Source organism: Alexandromys fortis, unplaced genomic scaffold (genome assembly GCF_014885135.2).
Source record: "Alexandromys fortis isolate MF-2015 unplaced genomic scaffold, M_Fortis_MF-2015_v1.1 scaffold_282, whole genome shotgun sequence".
NCBI classification, from domain to species: domain Eukaryota; kingdom Metazoa; phylum Chordata; class Mammalia; order Rodentia; family Cricetidae; genus Alexandromys; species Alexandromys fortis.
Window position 1 is genome coordinate 626,882 of NW_026068199.1, and position 10,994 is coordinate 637,875.

General features: G+C 45.2%; 1 protein-coding gene across 2 annotated transcripts in view; it reads left to right on the top strand.

The window, feature by feature from the left end:
• The first annotated feature begins 64 nt into the window (after positions 1–64).
• The window catches only part of Tfpt (TCF3 fusion partner), a 16,417-nt gene continuing 5,487 nt past the window's right edge, over positions 65–10,994 (top strand). Inside the window, exons 1-3 of one of the 2 annotated variants that reach the window (XM_050129847.1) lie at positions 65–412; positions 907–1,165; positions 6,429–6,499. In XM_050129847.1, coding sequence (XP_049985804.1) covers positions 390–412; positions 907–1,165; positions 6,429–6,499 — 353 coding nt within the window. In that variant the 5' untranslated portion in view covers positions 65–389. The remainder of the gene's footprint in view (positions 413–906; positions 1,166–6,428; positions 6,500–10,994) is intronic. The other variant, XM_050129846.1, reaches the window with a different exon arrangement.

Sequence of the window (10,994 nt, forward strand, 5' to 3'; positions counted from 1 at the left end):
ACTTCCCGCGACATTTCCGGTGGCATTTGGACAACAACTTTATTAGCAGCTGTCTAGCTGGACGGCAGCCGGGAGAACCGGGAAGTGAGACGACGAGTTTGTGCGATGTTGTGGGTTGAGCCTGTTAAGTAGAGAATCGCTCTGGCTCTGTGACAACGCGACGAGACAGGAATAAAGACGGTGACGACGTAGACGATCGGTGGAGGCGCTAGAGAATAAACCAAGGGCTTCTAGCTGCAATTCGGAGTCGGGTGCAAACTAAGGTGGGGGTAGGAAACTATAATTCCCAGAAGCCAGTAAGCTTTCATGTGTCGCAAGGCCTGATGGGACAGGTAGTTTTGTGCACGGCTCCTCCTATCTGAGGCTTGAGGTGTCTCCTGACCCGAGAAATGGAGCTGGAACAGAGAGAGGGGTAAGTAGCTGACCTTTGTGAGAAACCCGAAAACACGGCTGCATGATATGAAACGGTCGACCCAAGCGATCTCAAAGAGGGTGGGAGATTGTAGTTTGTGCAATTGCTTTCTTTTAGAATCTTTTTTTGGGGTGCTGGGGCTGTGCTGGAGCATCCTAGGGTAGAAGATTAGGAGTTTGTGGGCTATCGTGGATCTGAGAGCAAGGAGAGCATGGGCTTCAGGGACTGAGAGAGGAGGGTATAGGGTCTGATTCCTAGGTCTTAGGGAGGAGGGTTGTTGGGGCCTGGACCCCTTGGTGTGAGGGAGGAAGGGTAGGGTCTGGACTCCTGCTTGTGAGGAAGGAGGCTAGGGGTCTGATACCTGAGTGTTTGGGAGCGGGACTGGGGCCTGGACCCCTGAGTGTGAGGGAGAAAGGCTGGGACTTGGACCCAAGCGTCTGAGGAGGGACTGGAGAGCCCGAAAGCACGGTTCCTGAAACCTATCGGCCCTACAGGACCATGACAGCCGTGGGCTTTGAAGAGTTCTCAGCGCCACCAGGCTCAGAGCTGGCTCTGCCTCCCTTGTTTGGTGGCCACATCCTGGAGAGTGAGCTAGAGACAGAAGTGGAGTTTGTGTCCGGTGGTCTCGGTGGTTCAGAACTCCGGGAACGGGATGAAGAGGAAGAGGCAGCCCGGGGTCGCAGGCGTCGCCAACGGGAACTAAATAGAAGAAAGTACCAGGCTCTAGGTCGGCGCTGCCGGGAGATCGAGCAGGTAGGTGAGTGTGGATTCCCATTTGGGGGTCCTCTGACCTAAACTGGCTCCTCCTCCTCTTCCTAGTTTCCTTCTCTTTCCGTGTCCTCTTGTACTGAAACAAATGAACAGATCCATGTGGGTCGAACTCTGGCAGGCACCCTGAGTGCTCTCTTCCAGAACATATATATTCATTACTTTTCTTGTTGTGATGACAAAGTACCTGACAAAAGCAACTTGAGGAAGGGCTTCCTCTGGCTTACAGTTTGAGGCTACATCGTGGCAGGGAAGGCATGGTAGCAAGAGGATAGAAGAGCTGGTCATGTTGCGTTCATAGTCTGGAAGGAGAGAGAGAGAGACAGAGAGAGAGAGAGAGAGAGAGAGAGAGAGAGAGGAGGGGGGGAATACTGGTACTCATCTTGACTTTTCCTCTTTATTAAGTTCCATAATCCAGTCCATGGAATGGTGCAGTCCACATCTAGAGTGGATCGTCCTACCTCAATTAAACCAATCTAAAGAATCCCACAGATAAGCATAGAGTCTTGTCTCTTAGGTGTTTAGATCTTGTGAAGCTGAAAAACTAAATAGCCATCACAGCATCGGGCACTTGATTTGCCTTCTGGTGTGTCGCAGGTGACTCTCGCATAGTCCACTCACCTCAGCAAGGTAGAAGGATCCCCTGCCTCTCACCTGAGGCACCTCCAGGTTCATCTGCTCTGCCTCTTTTGTTGTTGTTGTTCTGTTTTGTTTGAGACAGGTTTTTTTTTCTGTGTAGCTTTGGAGCCTGTCCTGACTAACTCTGTAGACCAGGCTGGCCTCAAACGCACAGAGATCCACCTGCCCATGCCCCCTGAGTGCTGGGATTAAAGGCGTGTGCTGCCAGCAACCGGCCTGCTCTGCCTCTTAAACCTTCTTGGATCCTTCTTCCCCCCATCCCTGAAACCTGTATGTCAGATGAACTCATCATGTGAGCCATTCAGTTCATCTCCTTGGTAAGAAGTGGGGAGGATTAATGGACATAGTGTAGGTCTTAGTTAGCCAGGAACACCAGGCAAGAAATTTGGAATTTTCTCTTTTGTATGAATGGGAGCTGGCAGGGGGAGGGGGGGCAGTGGGGGGCGGGCAGGTCTGAACGCTTATCAGGCTCTACTGATGATTGTGTCAAGTGTGCTCTGGCTGACTGCTGTGCTCAAGTATCACAAACTGGTAGTGGAACAAAATATTCAGTCCCTGACAGTTTTAGAGACGTGGTCAAGGTGTTAGCAGGGTTTCTGAGGGCTGAGGAAGATTCAACAGTTGCTGGTAATCTCTGATAGGCAGAAGTATATCACCCGATTTCTTGTTTTCCATCTTCTCATAGATTATCCCAGTGTGTGGGGTCAATGTCTCAGTTTCTCCTTTTTATAAGGACAGTAGTCAGATTAGGCACCATCCCATTGACCTCTGTTGGCTGGCTCTGAGAGTAACCCTGTTTTCAAAATGTTTACTTCCTGAAGTACTGGGTTAGGATTCCAACAAATCTTTGGGGTTAGGGGTGATAACCCATAAGAACGATGTATTCTTGTGGGGAACCAGGAGATTGGGAAGAGATTCCAAATGCTGTTTAGCAGGTTGGTACAAAGTGTAGATGGAAGGGCCATTGGATGTCTTGGAGCTAAAGGTGTAGGGCGTTATGAGCTACCTAGTGTGGGTTCTGGGATCTAAAATCTGGTTTTCTGAGACAGCAACAAGTACATTGTACATTATCTATGGTTTTTTCTCATATATATCCTAGTATATCTAAAATACTCATAAACCAATATATAAATATGTGTACGTATATTATAGACACATATATAAACTCTTTACGAGTATTTTGCCTGCATGTATATCTGTGCATCATGTTGTGCATGCTTAGTACCCACAAAGCCTGGACTGAGGCATTGGATCCCTTGGAATCAGAGTTACAAATGGCTGTTAGCCACTATGTGGGTGCTGTGAATTGGATATGGGTCTTCTGGAAGAAAAGCTAGTGCTTTTAGTCAATGAGCCATCTCTCCAGCACCCTCCACATACCCACATACACAAGTAAGCACTTTGAACCGTTGAACTGTTGCTCCATCCACTAAGCCTCCATCTTAATCCACCCCACTAAGAATAGATTCCATATGCAAAAACCCAAAGCTCAGGTTGAGTAATTTGTAGAATCCACACAGCTGATGAGTGGCAGAGCCAGGAAACTGCGGGTCTTTCTGACCAAAAGAAATATACTTCAGCCCATGTCCTATGCTCTCTTTGTCTGAGTTACATCCCTTTCCTTCCATGTCTAGGCTGGGGTCTTCAGAAACTTCAGGGGATGTTCCCTGATCCTGAAATGTTTTCTTCCTGACTTGTTGCTCATTTGTCTCCTACTTATCATTCAGGTGTTGGCTTAAAGGTCTTCTGATGGCCTTATTACAGTGGCCATCTTCTGGTCTAATACCTGACATGTAGACTGTTGGTGTCTGACAAATACTTTGGGGCTTGTATTAATGACTTTTATGTTTCTGTAACCCCAGCACCCAACAGAAGCAAATTAAGGGAGGAAAGATTTATTTTGGCTTATGATTCCAGTGCATTGTGGCAAGGATGCTCGGTAGAACTCCTCAGTTTGTGTAGGCAGGAACCGCAGACTGGGTATACCATTGAGAGGCCCAGCACTAATAATTGATTTCTGCTAGGCAGATATGCTTTCTGAACTTTCCCAAGCCTCCCACCAACAGCTGAAAGCTTGAGCCCGTGAGAGTGTGGTGGGTGTGAGAGTGGCCCTTGTATGTTGGCATGCTTGGTCCCCAGTTAGTCAACTATTTGGGAAGGATTATGAGGTGTAACCTTGTTGGAGGAGGTTCATTTCTAGGGGTGGGCTCTGAGGTTTCAAAAGTCCATGTCAAGCCCGGTCTCTTTTCCCTGCGCCTGTAGATCAGCTACTGCTCCAGAGTTGTGCCTGTCTGCTTCCCACCATGATGATCATAGATTAACCCTCTAAAACTATAAGCAAGCCCCAATTAAATGCTTTCTTTTAAAAAATTTGCTTTAGGGGCTGGAGAGATGGCTCAGAGGTTAAGAGCATTGCCTGCTCTTCTAAAGGTCCTGAGTTCAATTCCCAGCAACCACATGGTGGCTCACAACCATCTGTAACGAGGTCTGGTGCCCTCTTCTGGCCAGCAGGCATACACACAGACAGAATATTATATACATCATAAATAAATAAATATAAAAAAATTTTGCTTTAGTCATAGTGTCTCTTCACAGCAATAGAACAGTAACTAAGTGTATTTCAGACCCAAAGTGAAATGTTGTGTACTTTCATTCAGCAAAGTACCAGACAGGCACTATTAAGGCCTGGGGGACACAGGCACATTGCTGTCACTGGGGAGCTTATGTTGTGGGTAGGGAGACAGACAGTAAGCAAAACAAGTAAAGAAGATGTAGGTGTAAGAAAAAGTAAAGGGGGCTGGAGAGATGGCTCAGCGGTTAAGAGCATTGCCTGCTCTTCCAAAGGTCCTGAGTTCAATTCCCAGCACACACATGGTGGCTCACAACCATCTGTAATGAGGACTGGTGCCCTCTTCTGGCCTGCAGGCATACACGCAAAACAGAATATTGTATACATAATTAATAAATAAATATTAAAAAAAAAGTAAAGGGGAGGACTGCAGAGATGACTCAACAGTTAAGAGCACTGGCTATTCTTTCTGAAGACCCAGGTTCAATTCCCAGCACACACATGGCAGCTCACAACTGTTTGTAGCTCCACTTCCTGGGGATCTGACACCTTCACACCAATGCATATAAAATAAAATTTAAATAAAAATTATTTAAAAGAAAGGAAAAGTAAAGGAGTCAAGTGGTGGTGGCCCACGACTTTCATCCCAGCACTTGGGAGGCAGAGGCAGGTGGATGTCTGTGAGTTCAAGACCAGCCTGGTTTACAGAGAGAGTTTTTAAGACAGCCAGAGCCACACAGAGAAGCGCTGTCTTGAAAAACCAATAAATAAATAAATAAATAATAAAGGGGAGGCAGGGCTCTGCGAGTTCAGGCCAACATGACTACATAGCGATAGATAGGTAGATAGATAGATAGACAGACAGACAGATAGACAGACAGTGAATGTGTGGCCAGGGTATAGACAGACAGACAGACAGACGGACAGTGAAGGTGTGGCCAGGGTATAGACAGATAGACAGTCAGACAGTGAATGTGTGGCCAGGGTATAGACAGATAGACAGACAAACAGTGAATGTGTGGCCAGGGTTCTGGTGTGATAACTGGGGAAGTGGTGGCACAATTTGGTGGGAGGCCTAAGTAGGTGACATTTTAACTGAAAATTGACTGGGGGAAATGTGAACCAAAATAGAAGAGAGACAATGTGGAAAGAAGACCCCTAGACCTGGAGTATGCTCTGGGAGTAAGGTGGATGCCAGCCTGTAGCAATATTTCATTTGTATTTTCATAAATGAAGCTTGTAGAGAGTAAAACAGTTGCACTGATCAGCCTTACAGACGAGGCAGTGGTGACACACACCTTTATCCCAGTAGCCATAGAAACTGGGCAGTAGTGGTACACGCCTTTGATCCCAGCCTAGAGACAGCTCTCACACCCAGTCTCATTCTGAGATTCCTGGAGTCAGGATCACCATTTCAGACTGAGGTAGAGGTAAGAGCCAGTGGCTGACTGTTTTGGTTTTCTGATCTTCAGGTTGAACCCCAGTTTCTGTCTCTGGGTTTGTATTGATTCATGCTACACCAGCTCTTGGCACTGGGTGAAGATGAGGGGGGAGGAGAAAGGAATAAATTAAGTAGGGCCTTGGGCCTCAGCATGTCTCCATTGAGCCAGGTACGTGGAAGGCATGACATTAGAAACCCTGAGTGAGTGAACCGGGGAGTAGATGGAATCCCTTGGTCTGGGTGTCTGACTTAGTCACTTTTCTGTTGCTGTGATAAAATGTCATGGCCAAGGCTTAAGGAAGAGTTTGTTTTGGCTTAGGGTTCCCGAGGGTTCAGGTAGAAATGGTAGAGCAAAGGCATCAGGAAGCTGAGGGCTCACATCTTGAACAGCAAGCATGAAGCAGAGAAACAGCGCTGGGAATGGTGTGAGGCTTTTGAAGCCTCAGAGCCTGCCCCCCAGTGATGTACTTCCTCTAGTATGGCCACACCTCCTAGACCTCCCCAAATAGTGCCAACAACTGGGAACCAAGTACTCAAATGCCAGAGCCTTTGAGGACATTTCTCATTCAAACCATTGCATTTCTTCTGCCTTCCTGCAGGTGAATGAGCGAGTCCTGAACAGGCTGCATCAGGTGCAAAGGATAACCCGGAGACTCCAGCAGGAGCGCAGGTACCATTGTGCATGCTCTGTGGGCTCAGCACCTCTGCTCCCACATGTTCCCACCACCTTTCACCCTGTGTACCATCTCTAGTCTTCCTGGCCTTAACAAGGCACGGGAACAAAGCTGAAGCTAAGGGCTCGGAATGCAATAAATGGAGAAATGGAATTGGGTCTTGGAGAGAAGAGCTGGCCCTAGGACTGGGGTAAGGAGTAGGACATAGTGTTTGCTCCATGTAAGTGGACAGGACAGTTGGAAGGAAGACAGCCGGAAGGAAGCAGCACAGAGCTGACTTGCTGTTTCTCTGAACTCCGACTCCCATGGTAGCAGCAGCATCAGGAGGCTGCAGGAGGCCTGAGCTAGAGTTCACTGTAGCAAACTCCTGCTGGGCACTGGTATCACACCATGAACAGGCAGGGTGTGAGCCCTGCAGCCAGTAGCCTACTTGCTGTGTTTCACTGACACAGGAACAATCTTACGTGCAGAGCTCTGTAAGGCCAAGTCCTCCCAGCTCTTCTCAGCTCCACGGCTTGGCACATTTGACCCTGTGGGTCCTCCTTTAGAACACCTTCCTGGTGTCATGGTCCTCCTAGACTGTTCCTTCTCAGCCATCTCTGCTGATGTGTCTTCACACTCCCACATCCTCACCCAGTGCTCAGCTCCCAGGATTCATTGTCAAGTGTGGTAGCTGCTATCTACAGATGACTATTTTTGCTCATATTTGAGAAGATTTAAAATTTCAGACTGGAGAGATGGATTGGTGGTTAAGAGTACTTACTGTTCTTGTAGAGGATCCAGGTTCAATTTCTACCACCCACATGCAGCTCACAACTGTACCTCCAGTCTAAAAGATCCTATTCCCTTCTTTTGGCCTCTTCTGGGCATCAGGCATGTACAAGATATATGTATAGTAAAATATCTATACACATAAAAAAATCAAACTTAAAGGAACAAAAAAGGGCTGGAGAAATGGTTTAGAAGTGATAATGTGTTTGCCTAGAATCCTCCAGCAAAGGGCTGGGGTTTGGCTCATTAGTAGAGCACCTGGAAGGGCTGGGCATGTGGGCCAGCAGCAGAGCACTTGCCTAGCATGTGCAAGGCCCTGAGATCAATCTCTCTGTCTTTATTATTATTATTATTATTATTACTATTTTAAATTTATTTATTTTACAGCCTGACCACAGTTTCTCCTTCTTCCTTCCCTCCTAGTACCTGTCCCCTACCTCTCCTCAACCCCACCATCCAGTCTTCCTCCATTTCTGGTCAAGAAAGGGCAGACCTCTCATGTCCACAAAGCATGGAGTATCGAGTTGCAGTATGACTAAACACCTCCCCTTGTATTAAGGCTGGACAAAGCAACCCAGTATGAAGAATAATATATCAGAAGCTAGCAAAAGAGTTAGAGACAGCCAAAGCATTAGAGACAGTCCCTGTTCCCACTGTTAGGAGTCCCACAAGAAGAACAAGCTACACAACTGTCCCATATATGTAGAGGACCTAGATCAGTCCCATGCAGGCTCCCTGGTTGTCAATTCAGACTCTGAGCTCCTTAAGCCCAGGTTAGTTGTTTCTGTGGGTTTCCCTGTGATGTTCTTGACCACTCTGGCTCCTGTAATCCTTCCACCCTCTCTTCAGCAGGATTTCCCAAGCTCAGCCTATTGTTTGGCTGAGGGTCTCTGTCTCTGTTTTCATCAGTTGCTGGATAAAGCCTCTGTGATGGCAACTGGGCTAGGCACCAAGCCATGAGTATGGCAGAATATTGTTAGGCATCATTACATTGACATTTTTTCCCCTCCAATCATGTTTGTTTCTATTCTAGGTCTCTGGGCACTCCAGGCAGTGTCGGGGTGGGCCTACTCTCCTGGAATTGGTCTCAGGGTGGACCAGTCATTGGTTGGCTACTCCCTCTACACCACCGTTACCCCAGCACATTCCATAGGCAGGACAAACTGTAGATCAAGGGCTATGTGACTGGGTTGGTGTCCCAATCGTGCCTGTTCACAGGAGATGGCCAGTTCAGGCTCCGTATCCACCATTGCTAGGACTCTTAGCTGGGATCATCCTTGTAGATTCCTGGGAGCTACCCTTATGCCAGGTTTCTACCTGATCCCGGAATGCCCCTCCTTTCCACTCTTATCTTTCAGTACTTCCCCATCTATCCCCCCATCCTTATCCCTCATGTTCCCATCCCCACCCTTCCTCAATCCTCCCATGAAATATCTTCTATTTCCCACTCCCAGGGAGATTTATTCATCCCCCTTGAGCCCTCCTTGCTACCTAGCTTCTCTGGGTCTGTGGTTTGTAGCTTGGTTATCTTTACTTTATAGCTAATATCCAAGTATGAGTGAATACATACCATGTTTGTCTTTCTGGGCCTGTGTTACTTCACTCAGAATGATTTTTTTCTAGTTCCATCTATTTGCTTTCAAATTTTCTGATGTCATTGTTCTTACAGTTGAGTAATACTCCATTGTGTAATGTGTAAATGTACTACATTTTCTTTATCCATTCTTTGGTTGAGAGGCATCTAGGCCATTTCCAGGTTCTGGCTATTACGAATAATGCTGCTATAAGTATAGCTGAGCAAGTGTCCTTGTGGTATGATTGGGCATCCTTTGGTATATGCCCAAGAGTGATATAGCTGGGTCTTGAGGTAGATTGATTCCCAGTTTCCTGAGAAACTGCCATATTGATTTCCAAAGTAGCCGAGCACATTCGCACTTTCACCATGGAGGCATGTTCCCCTTGCTTTGTATCCTCTCCAACAGAATCTGTCACTTGTATTTTTGATCTTACCTATTCTGATAGGTGTAAGATCTCAGAGTCATTTTAATTTGCATTTCCCTGATAGCTACGAATGTTGAACATTTCTTTAAGTGTTTCTTAGCCATTTGAGATTCTTCTGTTGAGAATTCTCTGTTTAGATCTGTATCTCATTTTTAAATTGGATTATTTGTTTTTTTGATGTCTAATTTCTTGAATTCTTTATACATTTTAGAGATTAGCCCTCTGTCCAATATGGGGTTGGTAAAGATCTTTTCACATTCTGTAGGCTGCCTTTTTGTCCTATTGATGGTGTTCTTTGCCTTACAGAGACTTTTCAGTTTCATAAGGTCCCATTTATTAATTGTCAATCCGTGCTACCAGTGTTATATTTAGGAAATGGTCTGCCAATGTGTTCAAGGCTGTTTACCACATTCTTTTCTATCAGGTTCAATGTAACTGGATTTATGTTGCATCTTTGACCCACTTGGACCTGAGTTTTGTGCAGGATGATAGACAGGGATCTATTTGCATTCTTCTACATGCCGCTCTCCAGTTGTGCCAGCACCATTTGTGGAAGACGCTTTCTTTTCTCCATTGTGTACTTTTGGCTTCTTTGTCAAAATTCAGCTGTCCATAGTTGTGTGGATTTATGTCTGGGTCTTTGATTTGAGTCCAATGATGAATGTGTCTGTTCTTTATGCCAATACTGTGCCCTGTTTATTGCTGTAACTCTGTAGTAGATCTTGATCAGAGATGGTAATGCCTCCAGAAGTTCTTTTATTGTCCATGATTGTTTTAGCTATCCTTGGCTTCTTGTTTTTCCATATGAAGCTGAGTATTGTTCTTTCATGGTCTGTAAAGAATTGTGCTGGAATTATGATGGGGATTACGTTGAATCTGTAGATAGCTTTGGGTAAGATGGCCATTTTTACTATGCTAATCCTAGCTATCCATGAGCATGGGAGATTTTTCCATCTTCTGATATCTTTCTTTCTTCAAAGACTTGAAGTTCTTATCATACAGGCCTTTTATTTGCTTGGATAGAGTTACCCCAATATATTTTATATTGTTTGTGGCTATTGTGAAGGGTGTTGTTTTCCTGATTTCTTTCTCAGATCTTTTATCGTGTATCCTGCTACATTACTGAAGGTGTTTATCAGTTGTAGAAACTCCCTGGTAGAATTTTTGGGGTCACTTATATATACTATCATGTCATCTGCAAATAGCTATATTTTGACTTCTTTTTTTCAGTTTGTTGAATTTTCAATTTTTCTTGTCCAATTCTCCTTTTGCTCTAGCTAGAACCTTGAGTAGTATATTGAATAGATATGGAGAGTGGACAGCCCTGTCTTATTTCTGATTTTAGTGGAATTGTTTTGAGTTTCTCTCCATTTAATTTGATATTGGCTATCAGCTTGCTGTATTTTGCTTTTTATTATATTTAGGTATGCTTCTTGTATCCCTATTCTCTCCAAGACTTTTATCATGAACGGGTGCTTGATTTTGTCACAGGCTTTTTCAGCATCTAATGAGATGATCTTTTGTTTTGTTTTGTTTTGTTTTTCAGCTTGTTTACACAGTCAATTACATTGCCAGATTTTCATACGCTAAACCATCCCCGAATCTCTGGGATAAAGCAACTTGATTATGGTGGATGATTTTTTTTCTTTTCTTCTCTTTTCTTTTTTTAATTACTTATTTATTTAATTAATTAATTATTAAAGATTTCTGTCTCTTCCC